Below are 27746 nucleotides of genomic sequence, written 5' to 3'. Positions count from 1 at the left end.
CTCTTCACTTTCTGACATTAGGGTGGTATCGTCTGCATATATGAGGTTGTTGATGCTTCTCCTGGCAATCTTAATTCCAGCTTGTGATTCATCCAGCCCAGCATTTCTCATGATGTACTCTGCATGTAAGTTAAATAAGCAGGGTGATGAAATACAGCCTTGTCGTAGTCCTTTCTCAATTTTGAACCAATTGGTAGTCCCATGTCAGGTCCTAACGGTTGCTTCTTGACCTGCATACAGGTTTCTCAGGAGACAGGTAAGGTGGTCTGGTACTCTCATCTCTTTAAGAAATTGCCAGTTTGTTGTGATCCACACAATCAAAGGCTTTAGCGTAGTCAATGAAGCAGAAGTAGATGTTTTTCTAGAACTCTCTTGCTTTCTTCATGATCCAGCAAACGTTGGCAATTTGATATCTAGTTCCTCTGCCTCTTCGAAACCCAGCTTGTACTTCTGGTAGTTCTTGGTTCACATACTGCTAAAGCCTAGCTTGTAGGATTTTGAGCATAACCTTGCTAGCATGTGAAATGAGCACAACTGTACGGTAGTTTGAACATTCTTTGGCATTGCCCTTCTTTGGAACATAAACTGACCGTTTCCAATCCTGTGGCTACTGCTGAGTTTTCCAAATTTGTTGGCATATTGAGTGCAGCACTTTAACAGCATCATCTTTTAGGATTTTAAATAGCTCAGCTGGAATACGGTCATCTCCGCTAGCTTTGTTGTTAGTAATGCTTCCTAAGGCCCACTTGACTTCACTCTCTAGGATGTCCGGCTCAAGGTCAGCGGCCACACCATCGTGGTTATCAGGGACATTAAGATCTTTCTTGCATAGTTCTTCTGTGTATTCTTGCCACCTCTTCTAAATCTCTTCTGCTTCTGCTAGGTCCCTGCCTTTTTTTGTCCTTTATCATGCCCATCTTCGCACAAAACGTTCCCTTGATATCTCCAATTTTCTTGAAGAGATCTCTAGTCTTCCCCATTCTATTGTTTTCCTTGATTTCTTTGCATTGCTCATCTAAGAAGGCCTTCTTATCTCTCCTTGCTATTCTCTGGAAATCTGCATTCAGTTGGTTATATCTTTCCCTTTCTCCCTTGCTTTTCACTTTCCTTCTTTCCTCAGTTATTTGTAAAGCCTCATCAGACAGCCACTTTGCTTTCTTGCATTTCTTTTTCTTTGGGATGGTTTTAGTTGCTGTGTCCTGTACAATGTTACGAGCCTCCGTCCATAGTTCTTCAGGCACTCTGTCTACCAGATCTAATCCCTTAAATCTATTCATCACCTCCACTGTATATCATAAGGGATATGATTTAGGTCATACCTGGATTGTCTAGTGGTTTTCCCTACGTTCTTCAATTTAAGCCTAAATTTTGCAATAAGAAGTTCATGATCTGAGCCACAGTCAGCTCTAGGTCTTGTTTTTACTGACTGTATAGAGCTTCTCCATCTTTGGCTGCAAAGTACATAATCAATCTGATTTCGGTATTGACCATCTGGTGATGTCCATGTGTAGAGTCGTCTCTTGTGTTGTTGGAAGAGTGTTTGCTATGACCAGCGTGTTCTCTTGACAAAACTCTTATCAGCCTTTGCCCTGCTTAATTTTGTACTCCAAGTCCAAACTTGCCGGTTATTTCGGTTATTTCTTGACTTCCTGCTTTAGCATTCCAATCCCCTATGATGAAAAGGACATCTTTTTTTGGTGTTAGTTCTAGAAGGTGTTGTAGGTCTTCATAGAACCGGTCAACTTCAGCTTCTTCGGCATCAGTGGTTGGGGCACAGACTTGGATTACTGTGATGTTGAATGGTTTGCCTTGGATTTGAACTGAGATCATTCTGTCGTTTTTGAGGCCGTACCCCAGTACTGCTCTTCCCACTCTTTTATTGACTATCAGGGTCACTCCATTTCTTCTAAGGGATTCTTGCCCACAGTAGTAGATATAATGGTCACCTGAATTAAATTCACCCATACCTGTTCATTGTAATTCACTGATTCCCCAAGATGTTAATGTTCAATCTTGCCATCTCATATTTGACCACATCCAGCTTACCTTGATTCATTGATCTTACATTCCAAGTTCCTATGTAATATTGTTCTTTGCAGCACTGGACTTTCCTTTCACTTCCAGACACATCCACAACTGAGCATCCCTTCAGCTTTGGCTCAGCCGCTTCGCTCTTTCTGGAGCTACTCATAATTGCCCTCCACTCTTCCCCAGTAGCATATTGGACACCTTCCAACCTGAGGGGCTCATCTTCCGGCATCGTATCTTTTAGCCTTTTGATACTGTTCATGGGGTTTTCCTGGCAAGGGTACTGGAGTGGGTCACCATTTCCTTCTCCAGTGGACCACATTTTGTCAGAACTCTCCACCATGACCTGTCCATCTTGGGTGGCCCTGCACGGCACAGCTCATGGCTTCATTGAGTTACGCAAGCCCCTTCCCCATGACAAGGCAGTGATCCATGGGCTTTTTTCAGTATTCCTTCTTTTCTCTACTACTCACCTATGAACAATCCTCTTGTAAATGCTTTCATTGTATGCCAGACCACTGCATTACATTCTGGTTGTTTAAATTAGTTTGAAAAAAAAAAGTCAGTTCCTCTTTAATTTTATTCAGATTTCTGAATTATGTGACAGTGAGATATGAAGCATCCAGGAAAAGGACTAACATAGTGATGAATGTTGAAACAGGTTCAACGTTGGTGCTTATTCTGAACCTAGGTTTGTGGCCTGTGTGTAAGTACTTTATCTTCCTCCATTGCCCCTTTTCCACTAGCACAGGGAAGAAGGAGATAGAGTGGAAGGTAAAGACGCAAATCTGTAAAGGCAGAAAGGGCCCATTCATTTGTAATGGTTCCTACCCTTACCACCTTCACTACGAAGATAGTTTGGAAACCAGGTTGAGTTACTATAGGTCTTGACCTTTCTGTGGAATACCAGGTTGAGATCCAACAGAAAAGAGAACATTTGTGATATTTTTGAAGTTTACACATTTTTTCAGTTCTGCGTAAGTCATCCTTACAATATGGATCATCCCATCTCTAAAGCATTACCTGCAAAATGATTGACTGGCATCTTCCTTGCACTGACGTAGCACGCTCATCACTGCAGTGAATACTTTCTTAGTTTTGATGTCAGAATCCCACTGAAAACACTGGGGGAGGAGAGGGGATGGGGGAGAGAAATATTATCATTACAATTTCCAAAAGTGAAACTGAAGGGCCAACATACTCCCTCACACACCATTTTAAAAAAATATTTTAAATACTTAAATATAAAATATTTTAAAAATATTGTTTTAATTTTAAATTAATAAGGAGAAAATGAAGATGTTAACAAAAAACATGAGGTTGGAAGATCAAAAAGAATTTATTGTAAAAATTGGTTTTCAAATTGAGAAAAAAGTAAAATACCTGGGTATTACCATGACTAATATTAATTGCTTGTTATTTCAAAATAATTATGTTAAGGTGTGGAATGAAATTAAGAAAGACTTGTTAAGATGGGACAAGTTACAATTACCACTGTCCGGAAGAATTTCTGTGGTAAAAATGAATATATTACCTAGAATTGTGTTTTTATTTCAAACAATACCTGTTTTGAAAAATGATGTACCTTTTAAGCAATGGCAAAAAGAAATATCCAGATTTATATGGCAGGGCAAGAAACAAAGGGTTAAACATAAAATTGTCCAAGATCCAAAAGAAAGAGGATTACAATTACCTGATTTTAAATTTTATTTTGCAGTGTGCTGTTTGGTTTGGATGAAAGAGTGGGTGTTGCTGAGAAGTAAGACAGTGTTAGAATTAGGACATAACTTGAGGTTTGGTTGGCATGGGTTTTTACAGTACAATAAACTTAAAAGTTAATGTAGATATCAAAAATCATTATGTGAGAAGTGTCATATTAAGAGTATGGAACAAATGCAAACCTAGGTTGTGCCCGAAAATACCTTTTATTGGTCTCAGCAAAAGAAAAGCAGGCAAAGAGAAGTGGTTAACATATCAAGATCTATTAACACAGGAACAGCGAGAACTTAAGATGAAGTCAAGAGAACGATTGACTGCAGAGGGATACATATAATTGTGTCATATGCACAATTAAGAGAAAGATTTAATATAGATAAAAAGGTAACTGGAATTGAACAATATAAGAAGGAATTTGAAAATGAATTATGCACAAATGATGAGCATGTGATTGCAAAAATGTATAAACTTTTGTTAAGATTTGAAATGTTAGAGGAACAAGTTAAGGACTACATGATAAAATGGGCTAGGAATTTTGGTTACAATATAGAGATGGACAAATGGGAGAGAATGTGGGTAAATGGAATGAAATTCACGTTGTGTTATAATTTAAGAGAGAATCTTTATAAAATGATGTACCATTGGTATATGACACTAGAGAAATTATCAAAGATGTAAGGATACTTGAAGCCAATATTGGGAATATGAAAAACATGGACATTTTACCATGCATGGTGGACTTACGAAAAAGCTAGAAAATTTTGGATACAAATACGTACAATGATACAAAGAATTTTAAAGATTAATATTGGAAAAAAAAAACAGAACTCTTTTTATTGGGACTTATGGATAGCCAATTAGAAAAGACTCATGGAAGACTGATTTTATATATGGTAATTGCAGCAAGACTACTGTGTGTAATGATGGAGGAATACCAAAATACCCACAATGAATTGGAATGGATTGTGAAGATGGCAGAAATGGCAAACTGACCTGTTTTTCAGGGATAAAACAATAAATACTTTATAAAGACTGGAAACCTTTTATGGACTTTTTGTTGAAAATGGGAAAAAGTGAAGTAATGATTAATGGATTTGGTAACTGAAAAAAGGATTAAATAAGAAGCTGAAGGGGATTTTTGTAATATCAAAGAGGGAGGAGGATAATGAATTTGTTTATAAGTGTTGAAAAGAAGGTCAGAAGTCCCTTTTCCCCCTGATTTTTGTTCCTTAACTTTCTATTTTGCTTTTTGCACTTTTTGCACTTTTTCTTTTTTCTCTTTTTTATACTTTTATTCTATATACTTTACTTTACTTCATTATACTTTTACTTTTACTTTTTTCTCCTTTATACTTTTACTTTACACTTTATATTTGTCTTTCATTTATGTAAAAATTCTCAATAAAAATTATATACAAAAATATTGTTTTAATACTAAAAGTTAATGGAAAGCTAACACTGTAAAGCACCAGCCTCAGTGCTCATCTTTATTTTTAAGGATGTTTTTGTGATCCAAGTAGACTTCAAAGGTACTGTGAGAAAATAAAATGTTGGGTGATAACAATCCATGGCTTGTTTGGATAAGCAGAGGTGGTAGACAATACCTTAGGAATTTAAGCAGGGGTGGTGAATTTGCTCACCAATTTGCTATCTAATAAATGTGTGTTTTATGACTGGCCACATAACGTAGCTCTCAAAATTCCAACTGGTCCCAAAACTCCACTTAGTTTTTCCTCCAAACCAGATGGCACATTCCTTAGTATAAACCATGGTTACCCTGATCAGGGTATATTTAACTCAGAAATTATAAGCAAGAAATAAGTACTGTATGACAGAGTGAAATATGTAACTAAGTAATTCCAGTTGGAAATATGTACAACTCTATGGAAGTAAAACTCAGCAAATGAAGATCAGAAAAAGAAAAGGAGGAAGAAGCAACAGCTTAAGAAAAAGCAGAAAAAGTAAGAGTGGGGGAGGACATAAATTATAGCTACTATTCCCCACAATTGACAAGTCATGAACAGAAAGTAGATTCTGAGGACATATACTAATTAATCCAAAAGTTTAAATAGTTAAGTCTGTACATCCTCTCCTCATTTAGTCACTGCAGTTCAGCCCTTAAATTGGAAGTGAAATGGTTGCTAACACATGACACAGAGAGAGGGAGGGAAGGAGAGAAGATGCTGCAAAGATCACTGGTTGCTACCATCTCATTTAGATAACGTTCTCTCCTCCAGTGTCCTGTGCCTGACCTGTTTTAATTTATTTGTCCCTCCCCCTTTTTTTTGCCCCCTCACAGGGTGGAGAGATTGCCTAAACAAGTTATCTCCTCCTGAGCTGCCTTTTTCCCAGCCTGGCACTTCCCTAGAAAATGTTCACCGTGTTAACAAGCTCAGTTCTGTGACCTTAATTACCCTGATTAGAACCATCCAACCAGATCACTCTGCTGCCTGAAACTGACCAGACCTTAATCAGTTTCACACTAAAGGCTTTTGCTGTCAGGCAGGAAATTTGGTCATAAATGTATGCATTGGTCAGAAAATGATTTAAAAAACAACAACAACAAGTCGCTGTATTGATGACAACCAGCTAAACAAGTAAATAAATAAAGGCTAAAAGTGATACTTCCAATCAGATGAGACTGCAGTTCTTACACGATCAAGTTGCATGATACACTTCTTTACCACCTCCTGCAGTTCTGGAATCAGCCTTTCTGCTGGAAGCAACACGTGCTCCACAAAGAGGGACACTGAGAAAATCCTATTCCATTGTCTCCTGTTGAAAAAAATGGCTTATTTATAAAAGGAAAATAGGATACTATCAAAAAGCTGAACTGAAAGACACATTAAATTGACTCATACTATATAATAAAAAGATCCTCACTGCCTTTTACAGAGGCAGATACACCTATGAACTCACTTGCAAAGGCCACTGTGAGTGGAAACAAAGAGTTAATTTGGGAATTAACAACTGACCAGGTCGCCTTTAAAGTGTAGCTAAGTGCAGCAGGGCAGAGGAACAATTATTCTGAAGAAGCCTTTTGCCAACAGGCAGCTTAAAGGACACATCTGTCCTCTTGAACCTCCGTAGTTTCAAAAAAATCACGACTGCCAAATGTAGCATTCTGTGTAACCCCCAACATACTTGCAACTTTATAGATTCAGATGCAACATAGGTTTGGACAACAGGAGCTAAAGGTATTTAGAGCATGTGATTACCACAGGAAGTCAGTTATGAAGTTGACCTAAAAAGCCAGCAACTTAACAACAATAGAAAAAAGAAGTGTAAAATGATACTTACCACAACAGAAAGCAGACACAAAATAACATTTCTACACCCTGGAATTCTTACTTACTTCACTGCTTGGAGTACTTGGTTGCACTGGCTTCCACTGCCTTGTCTACAGTTTGCTGTACATACAAGTTCAATGGGCATTTGAAGGTTCTTCACCTGCTGGAGCCATGCATGAGTTTCCCATTTCAGAACGGTCGATGACAACATTTCAGTACAGGCCAGTGCAGCAAACACATCTAGTACCTATGGCGAACAGGCATTAAGAAGCCTCTTACCATACACAAGTAACATAAGAACATACAATTCATCCTATAGTTAAGACTGAGAATTACATTAAGGTTATCTGATCTAAGCGTCCTTTAGTAAAGTACAGCAATAGAAAAATTATCTTGGATTTTGATGCCCTCACTCCATCATAGTGTCTTGTATTCATGGCTTTGTACTTTACTAAATATCTGACAATTATTGTGGTATAAAAATCAAATACTAAATAGTTCCCTAAATAAATACAAGTAGTTCTCGGTTAGTGACTGCCTTGTTTAGCGACTGTTCACAATTATGACTATTATGAAAAAGTAACTTTATGACCAATCCTCTCATTTACAACCCTTGCAGGTCTGTAAAGCAAAGTAAAGCTGAAGAAAGATCGTAAGTACAGTCAATGGTTTCATTAGCAACTGCTTTGTTTAACAACTGAGTTGCTGGTCCCAACTGTAGTTGTCAAACAAGGACTATCTGTAGTTCCCCTCTGTAATATCATCAGTTATTACAGGTGGCTTTCTTCCTGTCTATCCCATCCACCAGTTTTAATGGCCACTATTTTACATACCTTTGATTTCTGTACTTTTGACTTACATTTCTACTGTCTTCCTTTTAAAATCTTATTTTCTTCTTTTCATTTTAACTTTATACTTCTTGTTTTCAGCCTACTTTATTCATTTAGCGAAGAGTTTTTGTTGTAGTTTTATCACAATATATTGCAATCGATCACCTATATCTTATTTAAATTTAATTTTCACACCTTATGGGAGAGTAAATGCTCTATATCCACTTATACAAGCAATTCCACTATTATTTGACCCTGCTTGGGAGATTATCCATGTGTTCTCACTGCAAGGCAAATACACCATGAGGAGTACAGCCCATAAAAACATGTTAAAACATGCATGGAGCGCCTGTTTGCAGATAAATTAATTTCTCCTGATTAAGAACTCAAGAGATAATACCTTTTCTCCCCAAGTGTCATGTTTTCCTATAAAGATTAAATGTTACAGCCCACCCACCATTTGGCTGTGCAAAATGCAGCTTCCTTTCTTTTCAGTTTGTTCAAGAGCATGAAGCACATCTGGGTACACAGCAAGAATCCTGGAAAAGTTCTGGAGCTGGCTCCTAAACTGATGGTAACCAAGATGGATCCAAGGAAGGGATGGCACTCTTGCTTCTGTACTAGAAGAGGTGGCCTTCAGTTCTTCCACACATGACAAGAGGGCCACTTGCAACATCTGCAAATACAAAAACAACACATTGGAAAGAGATTCTCTTCATAATCAGTTGCTCAATCATAAGGATTTACCTGTATTTCAAAGAGATGGGAAACATTTATCTGTATGTAATATAGTAGTAATTAAGTGCCAAGCCCACCCACTTATAGCCACATATTAGAGCACACAGCTCTTGGGCATCATAAGGCAAGCTTTTGTGTCCCCAACCCCTAGCCATCTAGGATTGAAATACGTACATTTAGATCTCTCTCTGAGGTCACACCCATTGCCAGGAGAATAAAGTCTCTGACATAACAGTGAAAAAAGATGGTCTTTTCTTCCTCTGAGAAGCAAGCCATATGTTGCCCCAGTGGTGTCTGCTGAAAGATGTCTAGAAACTTCTCTGCATGGCCTGGAAAACAAAATGGGATTTAAATTGCTTTGCATCTCCCCCAGAAATAAAGTCAACCAGTACACCTGTCCTCTTTAACATGTAAAACACATTTAGTATAAAAAAATATAATTTTCTTGATTTTGTTGTTTATAGGTGCTAACTGAGCTTCTGGATAAATTACTCAAATGCTTTAATTTAGCACTGAACCACAGATGTGGGAAAATATCTGAGATTTTAATTTCACAAACATTTTTCTTTGGAAACGAATAAGTATACAATACAAATATACAGCAATTTTGTCTATGATTGGCCATTTTCTCTATTAGCATTTGGAAATTCAAAATAAAAGGTTCATCTTATATAACCAACACTTGAACTTTATTAAGGAATAGAACGTATTTGCTAAAGGGGAAGAATTTGGGCACAATAACTTTACTGTATAAGCAGTGTTCCAGAAATATGAGACTTGGCCATTGAAGGTATACACCTACAGTAAATCAGAAAGAATATACGTTTAAGATACACTGTATTTCAATACTACCACTCTCAAATAAACTGAAGATGTATGACCAAATTTGGCCAAGTTTCTCAAGCAAAGGGACATCATTTTAACTTTCCCCCTGTATTTGTTGTTGTTCAGTCGTTAAGTCGTGTCCGACTCCTTGTGACTCCACGCGCCAGGCCTTCCTGTCCTCACTGTCTCCCTGCACTCACCTTCATTATTAGTGATGTATTGTGCTTGAACCCGAAGATCTTCCAAATAATCCTTTATCTTCCAGCTGAAAGGCATTTTATTGCCAGCCCCTGCAGACTCTTCCATGTAATTCTGCACCTGAATTGGTTTTGTTTGAGAACTAAAAAAAGGTAAAAGTTGAAATGAACAGATACCTTTTAAATCTATTTTAAATGTGTTAATGTAAAAAAAAAAAGTCAAGTAAGATATAATGAGATATATTTCAATCAAGTACAGGTAAAAATGTGATCAGCTTAAACATAGACACACTGAATGGATTGATGACTGTATGGTGGGGTATCTGATACACACTATTATCTATATATTGAATAACAAGAATGCCATCACGTAAAATAAATCTATTTCGATTTGTTCTTCTGAAGTTCTGTATTTGTTCACCCTGCCTCACTCTTTCATCAAAATGTTGGTGATTGGGGAGATTTTTTTTCTACCTTTTTTCTACTTTCAGCTGAGGTGGTAAATGTGACAAACTCTTTATGAAGCAGAATTTATTTTTTAATAAGCCATGCTCACTAAAAAATGAACAGCTAAAGCAGTATTGCACATCACTGACATATTTGTATGTCAAGTTATTCCTTCATATTCAAATTCCATTTACTTCTCTCTGTGATCAACAAATCTGTTTCTTAACCTCATCCCCATCTTTTTCCTGCAGCTTACCTGCCCTGACCCATGACATAAGGGATATCCAGAAGATTCAGTTCATTGAAGATGAATAACCACAAGGCTTTCACACAATCTTCTGTAGTTGGTTCGACCAGCAAATCCAGATTATAATCTCTGTCCAAAATAGATACCATATAGGCCAAAAGTGGAGTCACTGCACTCTGGACCCGTTTCCACAGAGTGCGCCTACATAAATCAAGAGAGGAAAAGCAAACAAAATGGCATTTCATATTATAAAGAAATCAAATCCAAATGTCATTTTTTTATTTCAGCTGATTTGGCTAACCTCATAGCGAATTAAAGGTACTTTAGGGAGAATTTTAAAAACGTCAGATGCATATTTTATGACTGAAGAAATACTAAAACTTCAGTAAGTGACAAATTGCAATGAAACTCAATCTCCCAGAAACTGGCATATTTGGATTATGTGTAATATTTCAACCTGACCCACCAGTTAAAAAAAGCAAGTGGCTCCAGAGAGTGAATGGATTAGTACGTGAATGTAATCCTTAATCTATACACTGGAGCTGTCTGACATGGGAATACCAGGATTCTGCCGAAGGCATGGTGCACAGCCTAACGTAGTGCAAGCTGTACCTAAATGTTCCTCCTTCCTGGAGGGCACTGAGGTTTGATGCCTCCCGGAGCACCCACTCCTTCACATGGAAAGAATTCTCTTCCTGTTTTTTCAAAAGGCAAGAAAGACGGTTCTTTGTAATCTTCAGGAAACAACCTGGAAAAAAGCAGAGGATATTCTAATTGAACACTTTTTAGTGCTAAATTTCAAACAAGATTAAAGACACTACTGATGGGTAACTCAGATTTTGTATCAACAACAGTCAAGATTTCCTGGTCTTTTGCAAGTACTTAATGATCCTAAATGAAATCATAAATGTGTTTCCATAAGAAGAGCTATATGACTTACAAACTTGGCCATTACCCTCAACAATTTAAGATTATTGAAGAATTATTTGCAGGTCTACATACCCATTATGAGAAATGTCACTTTATTCCCTTTCTCTGTTCTCTATTCTTTAACTGCTTAGTGATGCCACTTATCTCACCACTGCTAATGGTGTGGGTAAAGGTATGCTATAAATAAAATACTAGACACGGAGAAGAGGAGTCATTAAGTAGCCGTCAATGAGGCTGAAACCCTTCTCCTTTTGCAGGATTCCTATACATTCTATAGAATTCCTATACATTCACTTTCTTTCAACCCTAGACTGGGACGTAAAAAGCATCTACTTGCCAATTCACATTGGACAAGGGAGTAGATTATGGTCCATAATTTTCAATAAAGAAGCCTCATCCTGCAGTGGATTGATACAGGTTAACAACAACAAGGATCTACTTTACCATTTCATATTTACACATTTTGACACTTCCAAAGCACTCCAGAAGGAAGGCAAGCTCTCATCTTTTGATTTTCTATGGTGTCTAGTCAAGCAGAGATACGGACAAAGCAAATACACCCTAAGAACTATAAAATAAAAACTGACTGTTTATTTCAAGCTTTTCGTTTATTTAGTATCCTGAAAGTTCATATATTATGGAATAAGGAACTTGCATTAAAATATCTTTCACTTTACAAAGGACCATGTCCCTTCTGGACATATATATATATATATATACCTTTCAAATCATCTTCCTCAGATAGGAGACTAAGAAGAATTTCAATTCTCTTTGTGCTACGACCAGCATCTTCCTTTTGGTCTCTTAACATGCCAACAGCACTTTGAACACAGCTCCTCAAAAGTATGGTTGTGTCCAAAATCTTAGTCTTTCCAGACACAGAAGAAAAAAAATGTATTAGCATATCCTGAAATAACATACAATAATTTCCACCATGACTATTAGATCCCTTGAGATGTGGGAGGAGTGAGCATCTAATTAAACTCAACTGGAGAGCCTTTTGATAGTTGGGTATCACAATACTTTAGAAAGCAGTGATGATGATGCATGTCCAGGGCCATGACTTTCCTTGAGAGGAAGTTCCTAAGGATTTTATTTGGTGTTTGTTTTGTTTTTTTGGTTTATTTTTAAAATTTTTTTAAATTGATTTTTCCTATCCGCCTTTATTATTTTTATAAATAACTCAAGGCAATGAACATACCTAATACTCCTTCCTCCTCCTATTTTCCCAACAACAAGCACACTGTGAGGAGAGTTGGGCTGAGAGAGAGTGACTGGCCCAAGGCCACCAAGCCGGCTTTCATGCCTAAGGCGGGACTAGAACTCTCATATCATGCCTGATTGGCTCTTGGGCTGAGAGAGAGGGACTGGCCCAAGGTCACCCAGCCGGCTTTCATGCCTAAGGCGGGACTAGAACTCACAGACTCTCAGTTTCTAGCCCATTGCCTTAACCACTAGACCAAACTGTTTTAACTATGCTGTGTTTTACTAGGGCTTACATGTCAAGTTTTTTACTAGCAGTGCAAAAAATCTGAAATACTTCCGAACTTGAAATAGGTTGTCCCAATCTTGCCAGAACAATGCTGTTCCAACCACAGATGGAAGAGTTCTAAGTACAAAACAGCCCTTTCAAGTTCAAAAAGAGTATTCCAAGCTTGAAACAGCTATTTTGTGTCCAGGACGGTTCTCATATGGTCAGACCAGCATTTCAACAGATCCACTAGGATCAGAACAGTTGTTTCAAATCCGATTTTTTTGTAAACCACTACTTTTTCTCTTCTACTATGTCACAGGAGGAGATTATGTCACCCTTTTTTCATCAACTTCAGCAAAAAACAAAGTTTGAGGGCCACATGGGACTCTGGTACCTTAAGATGCCCACTCTTGGATTCACCCAAGGGCCTGGGAGCAGGGGAAGAAACAATCACACAGATACCCAGATAAAAAGGAGATCCTGCCTGGATAAGCAGCCTGAGTAAAACAAAAACACTGTGGTGCTGGGAACCAGGCAGGTAGGCAGCCAGCTACAGAGATTTCAAAAACATGTTTGCATAACTGAAAGGAGATACGTTATGCCCATCTATATAGTCTTCTGAAACAGTAGCTAACAGAGCTATCATAAAGATCATAAATAGCAGCTAATGGCATGATCACAAATAGGAATCCTGCTCAAATTATGTATGTTCCTTTAAAAGGGCAATGTGTGAATCATACCAAGGCTAGCATAGATAATCATAAATACCTAGATATGAATATGTGTCATGTTATTTCTATAATCTGATTCCATTGAATAAAGAAAGCAAGTTGTTACAAAGAAAAAAATGCACACCTTTGGAATGATTTGCCCTTGCATCAATGGGAAGCAATCGAACTGAATATTAGGACTTATATTAGGACTTACAAGTATTTCTGGTTTGGATATTGGTGATCCCTCCATCTCCATCTCCTCCTCTATTTCTTCTGCTTCCTCTGTCACTGCAGTTAAAATGGTAAAGAAAATCTCATACAGGAATGCAACTTGATTCTAAAAGTGATGGTGGAAATTACTACAAGCTGTTGGAATTTAACACTACATAAAACACGTAGCTGAAATGCTTACATTCAGGATTCTCTGCAGATTCTCCCTTATCTTCACAAAACAGCTGGCTAATGGTGATGCTTCTGAGGGATGTTATATCAGAGACCATATCCTTGGATGTCCTCAGATCATCAATATGTACAGACTGCCACAGCCCTAAAAGCAACAGATGATATTTCATGGCTGCCACTTGCATTCCCATTAATAGTTTTCAAGGAAAACAACTTAACCTAACATAGAGAGCGGTAGACAGTAACAATAATATATCTTCTGCCACGTAACTGCAAGGCCCTCATAGTTATTAAGTTCCCTTTCAGTTTGGCCAACCACATGTCTCAGAAAAGGTGGAAGGCCCAAAGGACAGGATTATGGGAAACAAATACTGTATATTAGCTTCTGAAGAAATTATGGAGAAGTCAGGGAAAGAAAAAAAAATGCTGTTATAAAAACAAGAGTTTGAAGGGGTATACTATTTTTACTACACATTTGAGTTTCTATTAAAAAAAGACAATGGAAAAATAGATTTTGCATTTATAGTGACACGAAGTGGAAGGTCTCTCTAAAATTAAGTTTTATATATTCCAATAATATTTGCCCAGGTCAAAGTATTTAACTTCAGTTTTATACACAAAATCCTGATTTTTTTTTAAGCATATCTATGATTTTTGTCTTAAAGTACAAGCTAAAAAACAAAAGACAATGGATACAATGTGATGGACATTAGGCTAGAAAGGTACAGTAAGGTATAAGTGAATAGTTTGGCACAGGAATCTCTGTAATAAATAATAAAGGATGTGTAAGAATATAAATGAAACTAACAAGCTCCATACCTTGTTGTATTTACACAGCTGCTCAGATTGTTTTTCTAATACACGTGGACAATGAAACAGATATATTTATGAATGCTATACAAGAACATTTGCAAAGTTTTTCTGGCATAAATGGCATAATAAATTTTTCATCTTATTTGTAGCCTTGTATTAGAAGCACGCCTCTTTCTATATTGCAGTAATTTGTAAATCGCATTGCTGGGACCATTTGTGAGAGGAAGAAGGAAACATTCCTGAAGCCACAGCAGCACCTTTAGATCTCCAGTCTCCTTGTTATTCTGTGTTCTTGTACATAAGTCAACCTACCTCCATGAAATCCTATGTAGGAGCTTCCTCCTTCAATTCGTGGCAGCTTAGTGATGAAAAATACAAACACCCTGCTTTGATTCTCCTGTATTTTGTTGACTTCATTAACAGTTGAATACCTGCAAGGGAAGAGAAACAGGTGTCACTCTTTTGCGAAGTTAAAGCAAAGCCCTTATTCACCTGCCCAATATCTCCCATTACTTCAATACCGATAAAGCTTATTCTCCACCCCGTTCTGATATATGGTATTAAGATGACCAATAGGTCCACATAGCATTATACGAAATTAGCATTTTCACTATTTGCCTGGACTGTTTATCGGACTATGTAAAAGTCTCCTATGAACTTGGCTAGTTTATGAATACTGTTAAATAAATACATACATTATAGCAACTATTAATTATATGCTCAGTATTATTTATCTAATAGGTTTATCTAACAGGCAACTTACTTGGCTGAGGCAATGAGCTGGGCACTGAGAGATCCGTTTTCAAAATCAGTTTGAATAATGAGGATTTTACTCCCATGTGTCCTCCCACCAAGAAAATTCCTGAGAAAGGACATAAATGTTTAAATGGGCTTTACTTTGTTGCAGAAAGAATGGATCACTCACATCCAGACCCCTGTTTAAAACAATGTTACCTCTCCAAAAACTCCAGCAGTTTGAACAACATAAATGCACTACAATCCTCCACTTCAGTTCAGTTATAAAACTACTCCATGATACCAAATTTACTCTATTAATCATTTACTTTATTACAAGCACTTCTATGCCACTTCAAAAAAGTAATCTAAGACATATAAAGCAAGGAACATGCAAATATGTATTATTCTGTAACCTGTTTAGACAATGAAAACTCACCGAATCTCTTTTAAAAATGAGTCTTCTGTGTCAAATTGCTGCAGGAACAAAACTCTCAGGCTGTCTGCATTATGCTGCACTTCTGCCTCCAAAATCTCTGTGTCTGCTGCAGTCAGGAGCCTGGAGAAGGTTGTAATCTAGAATAGTCAAGGCAGGTTTTTCTGTCATGTTAACAAAGTTTTCATAGAATAGACATCAGGTTTTCATTATCCAAAGGGAAAGACTTTCTTTCCCTTCCCACACACATGCAGATAGTTCTCATTTAGTGACCACAATTGTGACTGCCAACTTGGTCGTTAAGTGAAGCAGTTGCCAAGTAAAACCTCAGCTGTGCTTGTGATCTGACTTCAGCCTTCCTTTGCTATACAGACCTGCGAAGGTCATAAATGTGAGGATTGCCCGAGCACTCACCCGAATCCAAGCCATTCCAGACTTGGTCCCTCCCAGCCCCAAACACTGCCTTCAACTCCCCCACACCCCGCCTATCTCCCCATCTCTGCCCTTTTGGAAGCCCTGCACCCTGCCTTGCAGGGTGCGAAGCAGACCCAGAACCGTGCGGCTCTGGGACTGCAAGAAGCCCGAGTTGCAGCATGGGATGAAACTGCAACCACCCCAGCCCAGCCGCACAAAGCCAGCCCAGCCCAGTCAACCCAGCCCACACGCATTCACCCAGCTGCCTCCTCTCCCAGTTCCCCGCACCGACCTTTCGACTTTTCCCCCCAGCCACCATGGGCAAAGCAGAAGCGCCTGGCTGCCTTTGTGAGTCCTTTTCAGACCCAGCTTCTCCAGCGAATGTTTCCTCCACGTGGCTCCCGTTGAAATGCTGTCTTCGGAAGCTTATGTGCTCTTCTCAGAGCTGTACTCTCTTTCCAAAGGCTCTGAGAAGAGGGCGTAAGCTTCCAAAGACAACATTTCAAAGGGAGCCACGTGGAAGAAACATTCGCTAGAGAAGCTGGGTCCCAAAAGGAGTCTCAAAGGCAGCCAGGCGCTTCTGCTTCGCCCATGGCAGCTGGGCAGAAAAGGCGTACGGTCGGTGCATGGAACTTGGAGAGGAGGCAGCTGGGTGAACAAATGCAGGCTGAGGCGGCTGGGCTGGCTTCCCAGGGCTAGGCTGGGGAGGCTGGGATGGCTGGGCTGGGCTGGTTGCAGTTTCATCCTGTGCTGCAGCTCGGGGGCTTCTTGCAGCCCCAGAGAGGCGCAGCAGTGGGTCTGCTTGCTGCCCCACAAAGCAGGGTACAGGGCTTCCAAAAGGGCAGAGATGCGGGGGGAGGTAGGCAGGTTGGGGGAGTCGAAGCACCCCCACAGTCATAAGTGCAGGCAGGCTGCCAAGCGCCCGAATTTTGATCACGTGACTGCGGGGGCGCTGCAACAGTCGTAATTTCAGGCACGGGTTTTAAGTCCATTTTTTCAGTGCCGTTGTAATTTCGAGAGGTCGCTGAAGGAATGGTCGTTAAGTGAAGACTACCTGTATAGCAAATTCCTTAGTTCTAATATACAGAAATAGTACTGAAATAGTCCTTTGTTTGTTCAAAGAACAGTTATGCTCTGCTTTAAGCATTCCAGACCCTTACACTGAAAAAAGAACACTGGTTCTCAACCTTTGTGCTACAGATGGAATACTAGAAAAACATTCCGAAGACAAAATCTTATTTCAGCTTGCTCAGTTAAAGACCTTGTGAATCCTGAGATGCTGACAGGAAAGCACATTTCCACATTATCACCACAAGTATCTCCTACATGCATTTTTCATTCAAAGCATTTAGTATTGAGGGTAAATCCTAAGCACACAGAATAACACAGCAGCCATGCAAGTAAGCTGTGCTCCTTTTGTACTGTCCAAATTTGTAGAAAATAACAATTTACTAATATAAGAAACCTTAGCAAGCTTCAGGTATATGCATGTTCTCCTTCCCTCACCTAAGTGTGCAAGCTTGAGGCTTTCTACATTAATATGTAATCAATATGTGATTTATAGTTTTGATGATTAAACAGGATAGATTGTAAACCGCCCAGAGTCCCCTTTTTCAGGGGGAGATGGGCGATGATAGAAATTGGAATAATAAATATTATTGTAATGAATAGTTCTGTGATTACATCTAAATAACCCATTTTCTACAACCTATTAAGCAACAAGAATTGCTCTGTAAGTATAGATGACTATATTAATGATCATCTCAGCAGACTGGACTTGGTAAAAACTGTATTTACTTTTCCCCATGTTAACTATGTTATTTTTATCCATCCAAAGGTGGCTCAAAATAGACCTAAGTCTTAAAAACTGTTTGTATCCATCCTGAATCAAGGTAATTAGCCCTGACTCCAACAGATGATAGAAATGCACCCCGACTGGGAGCATTTTAAAATTGTCTCTAAGTAGCTGTTGCCACGTATCACACCAACCCCAAGAATTCACCATATTTATGAATACCAAAAAAAAAAAGTTCGGGAGGAGGAAGTATTTAATTGCAGTTTACCTCAATGAAAACCGTATGGTCTCTGGAGTCTGACTCAAGGCGTATGTGCAAAAATTCAGCAAATGAAGTGTGTCGCTGTTGCTGAAAATATATCCTAGCTAACTTATCTTTTAAAAAGTCCAGTTTAGAGTCACCAAGGCGGACTACAGAATCTGGGGTGGCACAGTTCAACAGGTCCATCTCAGCCTGCTCTTGTACTTTCTGCATTAGCTGTTGAGGAAGAAAAGACTCTTTCAGCTTTTCTGTCACCTGCAGGACAACTGAAGCACAAGTGTCTGAATGGTAGCCAATAAAAACATCAGAAGGTGTGTATTTTTGTTGACCCATCAAATATTTTTCAGTTTTAACTGCTACGAAGTCATCCACCCATTTCTTCAAGTATTCCACAATGTTCTTTTGCCCCTTGTTCAGTACAGTATTAAAATCCAGATAGTGTTTTTCAAGCCGGTTAATCAATGGAATGGGAAACTGTTTGTACACCACCTCTTTTTCTTCAATGACAATCAGTCGAAACTTGGGATGCACTCTGCATTTCACTCGATGGGTCCCCAAACCTAAGTCAACATATTTTTGACCACCAAGTTGAACGTAATACTGATTGAGGGCATCATAGAGGCTCTCATAAAGGTTTTGTAGGTTGAGAAGAACAACCATCTTCCCAGTCTCCATGCAAATCTTCACTCGGTTTATGTTTCTGCAAATCTGAGTATATTCTTGATCTTTGGGAAAGCTGGAACCAAAAATAATTTCTGGCTGAACATCTCTGAAGAAACACTGTTGGAGAATCTGAAGTACTGCGTAATTTTCTGTTAACACTAACAGGTATCGGCATTCACCATCCTGATAATCACTATAAATATTCTGCTGGATTAAAACAATTGTACTGATATCCTTATAAATGTCATCTCCTCCTCCTGGAATCTTAGACATAAAAATATCCAAGGCTTCAACATCTTCTTTGCCACTGAAATTTCGGAGAACTACCTCTGCTATTTCACAGAGACCTGGTATGCTTCCAGATTTTTTTGTCAAAGCAAATAACATTTTTACAAGACTATAATAGTCGCGCAACCCAAAAAATTCCTTAATTTGGTTCTTGCAAATTTCTTCATATGCATTTGCAAAGATAGGAAAGAAACGCTCAACTCTCTGCAGTACAAAAAGTTCTGAAGAGCAAATACCTTTCGCGCTTTCTATGAGTTCATTTTTATTTGGGTCTCCACGGGATACAAAGATACCTCGATTCATCTTAGCTGGATCTAGAGCCCAGTTAGATATCCCAATGAAGCCAACCCGTCTGTGAGGAAGTGGATCATCATCAATGCATCCATCTTCTAAGAGAGGATGAAGGGTCTTCAGAGGCATTTTGGGAGAGTCTTCTGCCAATCCAATTTCATCCAATACAACCACAGAGACATATTCTCCAAGGTTTTTTCCTTCCTGGAAGCGAGCACAATGCTTGAATGTATTTATGATCCCCTCAGGGGTTGAATGTGGGCTGCACTGAAAAGACACCAAATGAATCTGCTTAAGTTCCTTATACAGATCAGAATACGCTGCTTGACCCTGCATGGCATCAGCCACAATGGTCTTGGCAAGAGATTTTGAGCTGCCTGGCTTCCCAATAAGAAACAAAGGGATTTTAAGTTCAATGCAGATGACCATCATAAACACATTTTCCTTCAAAGCCAGGTTCTTTGCTATTCTTTGCCTCAGAGGCACACCGCTTAAGAAAAGATCCTGAACTAAGCTAATTTCTTCAAAAACTCCTTTTTCGTTGTGGTACGGTTCTGGAAGTATTTTGCAGATAACTCTCCAGTATGCCTCTTTCTGTTCCAGGGAAGCATGGTAGCAAACACCAACTGAAAGAATCAAAGACCAAATGATTTTGTCTCTCTGAATTATACTTTTAGGAGAATTACTTGCCAGATACTTCTCCAGATATTCAATGAGAAGTTCACTGTGGCTGTGAAACCACTTGAAGACTTCCACACAGCGTTCTACATCTCTGAGGCTGATAAAGCTGCATTCATCTTTCCGCTGCCTCATGTAGGCCTGTGACTCAAAAAGCACCTCAGTAATAATTTGGATCTCAATAGCAGACATTTTGATTGAGCTGGTAAGTCTTTGCACAATCTGCTGTATGTATAGTTTTTCAGTAATATTGTTCAATTGTCCAAAATCCCACACCAGAGGTATCATGCTTGGAGGGAGTGCATGGACGCGGTAAACTAGCTGCCGAAGGGGAATGGAGCCAAGCTTATCGCTGGTGTCCTCTGCTTTGACACGGTAACCCAGTCCAGCTGACTCCAAGCGTTGGATCATTTTTGGTGTGTGTTTGCGATAAGGATTGCATGCAGCTATGATCTGTAAACCTGAGTTGGGGAGTAAAGGCTGTCCTTCTATTGTGTGGTCGCATAAGACTTCCTTGATGCTGCTGACAGCTTCCGTAGTATTAGCTTCATCAAAAAATAAAATTGTGTCAAAACTGTAATTCTTCTTATTGTATTTTGCCGTACATTCAGCTTCCTTCACTTTAGTATAGATTGCATCTGCTGTGGTACCTCCATGAACTTTGACAAGCTTCATATTATCAGCATTGGCACCACCTTTACGCAGTTCACACAGGTATTTTATAAGCCTGGTTTTTCCACAGCCAGTTTCTCCCATCAGGACAACAGGAATTCCACACCTAAATCTCATTTCAATAGCAAGGATTTTTAGTATATTGTCTGTTGTAAGTTCATAAGTTTCATCAGGATCACTTGGCCACTGGATCCCTAAGACTGTGCAAAGTTTCTCAATTTTCTGAGCTCTGGACAGTGCATCAAAATTAACATTGAATGGAACTTTTTGAAGAACTAATCCCATATAAAGCTGAGGGGTCATGACATTGCTCTTGATAATACTGCCATTCAAAGGATTGATGGCATCAATGCCACCATTGATGTTCTCCTGGAGATGAAAGCCAATGAAAGTCATAGATACAGAATCCTCATTAAAGAATATGTATGGATGGGGTTCAGACTCCCACTTTTTCCGAAGCAGAAATGGAGCAAGAGCTTCCTCAGTAACCCCTTCAAAAACTTGCACGCCAGGGCTTTCATCAGAAATGTTAAGTGAAGGAGTTGCAAAATCTTTTGCCATTAAAATCATAAATTTGACCACAAAATTTTTGAAGCCCTGCAAAGTGTCCGCGACAAAATCAACATCACAGAACACAGAGGTTTCACAATTTCTCAGCTGAAGGTTAAGAAACCAAGCAAAGTTCCTCAGTTCTGACCAAGAAGGATCAATCATTCCACAATACATCAAGAACAGCTGTAGGCATTGTCCTGGAGTCCCTTCCACCAAGCCTTTTCTATACTGGAACCTATCAAGATTTTCATTTCTGTTTTCTCTTATCAAATACTGGAATGGTCTCTGAAAAGCTGCATTACAGAACATTTCTTGATCCATTCCTGGATTATTTCTGTCATGAAATAAATTCCTCTGAGTATCATTCTCCAGTACTTCTTTAGGAGACTTGCAAGTTATTTGGGGGAAAACATCAAGGAAACTGTACTTCAATCTTGGAAATATCTGAAAATAAAATAGAGGGGGGAAAAGGAAGGAGTTATAATACAAGTAAAGTTTATTGAATTTATTCTCCTCTTTTTCACAGGCTCCATCAGTTTTCTATATTTTAATTTTGCACTATTGAAAAGAGTTGTCAATACTGCACAGAGTTGTAAGAAATTACTAAGAACACAATTATTTCTTCGCTACAAGGGATTATGGGAAAACGTTCTTCAAGGGGAAAAAAGGTTCAGTCCCTTGCAAACAGTTTCACCTTTGTCCCTTGCAGTTTTTTTTTCCTTCAGTTGCTCCTCAAGAGATTAAGGGGAAATCCCTATTTTCTCCATAGTCTCATGGAATCCTAGGATTCCACAGAACCCAGTTTGAAAACTCTGCTCTAAAGTATTAAAAATACAGCAAATATATATTCTAATATATGCCTCTGGGTATACTTACAGATTCTCTTTGTTTTTTTGGTGAGGGAGATGCTTCCAGAATTTCTACAACATACAGGTGGCACTGTTTTCGGAGCCAGATTTTCCCATCTATATCTTCCAGATACCGTAAGATGAACAGCTTGAACAAAAATTCTGAAATTCCAGTTTGAACCTAGAAGAATACAGAAACATAAGGAAGGTTCAAATAAAGAAGGATGCTCCTCCTCTAGATGTAAACATATCCTCTTACAAAAGGATTTATTGTGTGAAAGGGGAAACATCCTCAGTCAAAACTGTGGTATACTCACAGAAGAAGTAATATCAAAATGGAAGATCATGGGCTGTTTCTGGGACTTGTGGTCCAGGAATGGAAATAGACAGTTCAGGACTTTTCTTTCATTCACATGGGGTTCAATCAGCCGAATGGTTCTTAAAAGAACGCTGCGACCTTGCAGTTTTGCTTCCATTTTCTGATGCAGCCTCTTTATATAGAGAGATTTTCCTATTGTTTTTAACAAAAAAAATGCATTTTAGATATTGACAGGAAAAAAACCCCAAAACACCTAATTAATTTGAGGCTGAGAACTCGCATAGTCTATACAAGTGCTTAGCAACAAATAGGGAGAATATAGGAAATGTCAAAGAAAATTAAACCAGTTAAGAATAAAGATCAGAATAAATTAAAATGCTTTTAAAAATCCCATTTTCCTCTTTTTAAAAAGTAACCTAGGGATGATTAGATCTCAAGTATTAGAATGCTGAATCTATTCTTATGGTCCCATAAAAATATATAGTGGTTCTATCATACATATGCTGAACTATCACACCATCTAATATATGTATTTGTTTTAGTTTTTCATATCACAAGAATAGCTCCTGTCAGTCACCATTTGTGTATGCAAAGACACACACTGGATAGGATTGTTATTTAGTGGTTATATGATGATGTGGGTGAGCAATCAAGACCGAAAAGCAATAGGGGCTTCTGGTGGGGGACATGGCCAACTGAACAGCTGTGTCTGCGGGCTCCATGGACAGAACTGACAACGCGGCAATCTTTTGGGCTCAGGCAGGCTTTTTACTGAAGCCCAGGAGCATTTTCATGAATAAAGAAAACACTCGGAATCATCCCATCTGTTCTCCAGAACGGCAACTTGTAGCCAGACAATCGCAAACAGTATTCGTGATGATTGGGCAAGAGCTGCTGGGAGGCTGGGACATCATCATTTCCAAGCCGCGCTGCAGTCTTAAAGAGAAACTAAGTTGACCCACCCCATTTCTAAATCACCTAATTTATTTATTTTTTTAAGTTTATTAAAGAGAGGCTTTTAAGAGAGGCTTTCTACAGCAAGGAAAAGCAATCCCTCTTGGTGCTTATCGTTATTTTTGGGTTTAAGAAAATCTTTTTAAGTTTTGGCTTGTTTTCCTACTAAGGAGGATTGAGATTAAATAATTGTCTCCCTGTTACTATTTCTGTACTGAATTTGAAGAATTTAACATTTTCGTACACTTTGAATCTGCTGTTTCCAATCTTCAGTTTTCTGCTGCCACTTTCCCTGTGAAGCTGCCCTTTTGCATACTTTTACTTGTGTAAACATCTCTGGAAACATTTTATTAACTCTTATTAGTTAAGCATATAGGGGGTGCCATAATCTACTGCTTGCGACATGGAAGATTTCAAGCAGACTCTCTCAGGGTTCTGTTCTGAGTTTAAGCAGATGTTTTCCGATTCTTGTCAAGTTATTGTGCAAGGTATTTGGGACAATGTGGAAAATATCAGCTCTCTCAGTGTTATCTGGCTGGGGATATCGTGGAAGAAACAGAAATGTTCAGCAACGTTTCTAGTGACAGCGAGATCGAGGCTTTTGTTAAAATGCCAGAAGACCAGATTGTGGTGCTGAAGGAGTTAAAAGGAAAGACCAAACCACAAACTAGAAATGGAATTGTTTTTCTGATGGAATGTTATGGGAAGGAAGAGGTCTTGTTTTACGGAAGGTTTTCTGCTGAGAAGTCAGAGTTTTTAAGGGGGGCAATTGGGCTGTTTGATCTTTTTATGAAAAATGCCTTACGTGTATTCTGGAGATATGTAGGTGTATTGGTCTATTTTGAAGTGGGGTAAAGATTTAAGAATGTTTATCTGGATTGCTTTCATGGTTTGTTTGACTTCATTCCCTTTTAATGATTTGGATTAAGATGGATATGGTATAATAATGTATGTTTGGTTTTAGGTTTAATATGATTAAGACTGTTATGACTGTAGTATTATTAATTGTAAGAACAGACATTTTACATATTTTTTAGTTTTATCTATTATAGTGGACAGAAATGTATAGAGTAGCAGTAGGAAGGAAATAATTAAATGTTTTTTGGGGGGAGTTGATTAGGAAGTTTATATATTTGTTTTTCTTTTACTATAAGGGGAGGGAGCAATTGTATTTAGTGATTTTTATAATGTACTAATGGAATGATTTATAGAAAAGATGTGGTTTTGGTTTGACATAGAGTAAGGGATTGATTATGGAAAATGCTGTATATCCTTGCTGTTAAAAGTCGGAAGTCACCTCTGTATGTAATCTTTAAAAAACTTTTTCTTATGTTTTCACACCTTTTTAATTTTTTCTTTTTTCTTTTTGTAGTTTTTTTCTTTTTTGTAGTTTTTATCTTTGCTTTAAATCTAGTAAAATTCTTATTTTAAAAAAGTCCAAAAGGCAATAAAGGAAAGCGTAGTTGGAGGCAGCCTTAAACACAAGTATGTAATGATCTTGTGAATCTGTCACCTTCATACATGTAACAAAACATAATATACTATTTCTGAAGTAGGTAATCTTCTGGTGCCTGAGGACCACACACCATAGAGTGTGTGAGAGACACAGAGACTATGGTGGCCAGGGTGATAATGCTAAGGGGAGTTGAACCTGGAGGTTCTGATTTCTTTTCTGGGTTTTTTAAAGGAGGAAGGTGTTTCTTTCTTCTGTTTTCTATTGTGAGTAAAAGCACAAAGGCTTTAAAACGTATGCTTGCAAAGAAGGTGCTTTCTCAATAGACCAAAATTTGAAGATCACAAACATTTACTTCCTCAACTTCCACTGCCAAGTTTTAATCTAATTCACATTCATGTACTCCTCTTTTCCCTCTAGTTCTCCAATGTAGTTGGCAAGTGTCAGGATGTAAAATCCTTCCATTATAAATCATGGGTTTTGAAGTAATTGGTGTAGCATGCTGGCAGTAGAAGATGGAATTGTTGATTAGGATTGTTAAGACTTCAATTCAGCTTCAAGGACAGCTGGGCTGGTAAGATCAAACAAGCTGAGAGTTAGATGTGGAATTTGCAGCTGGGACTCAGAAGGACCATTAGAAAGATAAAAGCAGAGGGGAGGAGTACTACAGGGTAGGATGTTTATGTCAGCGAGTATCTAGCCATTAGGGGGGATGGCTGAGGAGGGAATGTTTAAACCAGCAATTGTGCGGGTAATCCTCAGTCTGAGCTTTGTATCAGAGCTGTTCATTTGTATTAATAAAGAACTCTTACATATCCTTGGATGGCTTCTGTTGGGAGTCTCTAAATTAATAACTAGGACCAGGTACATCACAGCAAGAAGTTCAGAAAGATTCACATTACATGTTAATTAAAAATCACAGTTCCAATTAGCCATAGCACTACTTAACCTGCTACTACTATTAACATAAACCCATGGTTTGAAACAGATTGATTATAAACAAGCCTGCTTAATATTTAATGTGTTAATCTGGGTCATTTTTTTCTTGCTAAACTTTGATTATATATCCAAGATGGAAGATGGTTTGGACTTGGTTCTCTCACCCATTCCAGCTCTTTCAGAAGATACAATCCCAACACACATGTTATCCTTGAAGACAGACGTTGATGGATTTCCAAGCTCACTGGCTTTGTAATGCTTCCCAAGGTAACTTTGAATATCTTTTAGGGGCCGAAGAGGGACCATGTGAATGATGAAACTACTAAAAACAGAGGGGATGTAGCAGTGTTCTCTTTCACAGTTGCAGAACATCACTAAATGATAGTCACTTGTATGTTTTAACTGAAGGCTCTGGTATAGTTCCTCTAACTTATAGCCAACATCATAACTCAACTCATCTGCAAAGAGCAAGGTATAAATCTTCTTCTCTTTATTGTTTGGAATAAGGCACCGCCTCATAAACAATTCCACTTGTTCATAGCTAGTTTGTGGTGTACACAAGAAGACTTCATCATAAGAGGGTAGCATCTCTTCTGGACTGTTCATGTAGATGGCAAGTGTGGAAACCATAACTTCAGAGCGAGGGCAGAGAATGATGTTGGGCTGCCCAGCACGAAGACCTTGTGGTAATACTCGCACAACACTCCTTTTCTCCAAATCTGCCAAAGTAGATAGGAACCTACCAAGGGTTTCAATATCAAAGCAGTGTGGAAGGAATAAGCCCATGTTCTCCATGTAGGATCTCCAGATTTCCTCCAATTGTTCCGTCAATTCTATTCTACCTGCCCTGAGTCCATACATGACATCGAAACTCCTCTTTGGTATTTCAGATACCACTAGTTTGGAGACTTCTTCAGTATCTTCTCTACTGCAGCTGTGTTTTATGAAGGACAGCATCATTAAGGCAGCCTCACTGGGTTTCCCTGAACCAAGCTCCTTGCATAAATATACTAGTTGCTCAGCCATGTAGTAATTCAGATAAAAATACTGGGATCGCTTCTCAGACATGAAGTAATTCCACCTCTCCAGGAAACTCTCCATCTTTCTGCATATGGCTGGCAGAACTTCTGCCACTTCTCCACTTCCACAAAGGCCACTGATAGAATTTAAATTAAAGTTCATATTAATGCAAAACTGATTCTTAGCTGAGCAATATATGTCGGCAATCCAGTTTCGGAAGAGCATGTTTCCAGCAGAATAAAGGTCTATGAAGGACAATGCAAGTCTCCGAACGCTAGTAAACACCTGAGTGACGAACACACACAAAAACACAACAGTAGATTGAATCCAAATCATTATTACAACAACCCAGGCAAAGTATATATTATCCACTGTCAGCTTACTAGCAAATGCCTTAATCTAGCTTCAATCAACTTTTAATTATTTAGAATACAAGTATGCAATCCATAGCCATTTTCTGTGCAGCTCCCAAGCCCAGCCCATTCCGTCTTGTAACCAATAAGCTCACAAAAAGCTATGAGGAACCATTAATAGTTTATTTGCTGCTATTAGCATGGGGAGCATATGTGAGTAAATGGAAAAGAGTATAGAATTGTAGGAACATGAAATATTCAGGAACAGGCCAGAAAAATGAGACATAGTCCCATGTCTGACTATGAGAGCGGGATCACAATGACATTACAATACTGAATCACTGTAGTATTCATGAAACAAATTTTACTATTGCTATAAATGATAATAAATTGGGTGTCCATGTGCTTTACCATCCAACACTCT

At 38.5% G+C, this 27746-nt stretch overlaps 1 protein-coding gene across 1 annotated transcript in view; it reads right to left on the bottom strand.

Moving 5' to 3' along the window:
• Positions 1–27746, bottom strand: part of RNF213 (ring finger protein 213) — a 96467-nt gene that overhangs the window by 25416 nt on the left and 43305 nt on the right. Inside the window, exons 24-41 of the mRNA XM_063292934.1 lie at positions 26114–27254; positions 22602–22795; positions 22313–22465; positions 18299–21880; positions 15825–15961; positions 15414–15512; positions 14963–15081; positions 13848–13982; positions 13650–13723; positions 11969–12116; positions 10931–11066; positions 10328–10519; positions 9628–9767; positions 8777–8931; positions 8322–8540; positions 7100–7281; positions 6399–6519; positions 3052–3152 (exon numbers count right to left, since the gene is read on the bottom strand). Of these exons, the coding sequence (XP_063149004.1) occupies positions 3052–3152; positions 6399–6519; positions 7100–7281; positions 8322–8540; positions 8777–8931; positions 9628–9767; positions 10328–10519; positions 10931–11066; positions 11969–12116; positions 13650–13723; positions 13848–13982; positions 14963–15081; positions 15414–15512; positions 15825–15961; positions 18299–21880; positions 22313–22465; positions 22602–22795; positions 26114–27254 (7028 nt within the window). The remainder of the gene's footprint in view (positions 1–3051; positions 3153–6398; positions 6520–7099; positions 7282–8321; positions 8541–8776; positions 8932–9627; positions 9768–10327; positions 10520–10930; positions 11067–11968; positions 12117–13649; positions 13724–13847; positions 13983–14962; positions 15082–15413; positions 15513–15824; positions 15962–18298; positions 21881–22312; positions 22466–22601; positions 22796–26113; positions 27255–27746) is intronic.

This window comes from Candoia aspera, chromosome 2 (genome assembly GCF_035149785.1).
Source record: "Candoia aspera isolate rCanAsp1 chromosome 2, rCanAsp1.hap2, whole genome shotgun sequence".
NCBI lineage: Eukaryota > Metazoa > Chordata > Lepidosauria > Squamata > Boidae > Candoia > Candoia aspera.
The sequence above is the reverse complement of the archived record's forward strand: the minus strand, read 5'-3'. Positions and strand labels throughout refer to the sequence as shown.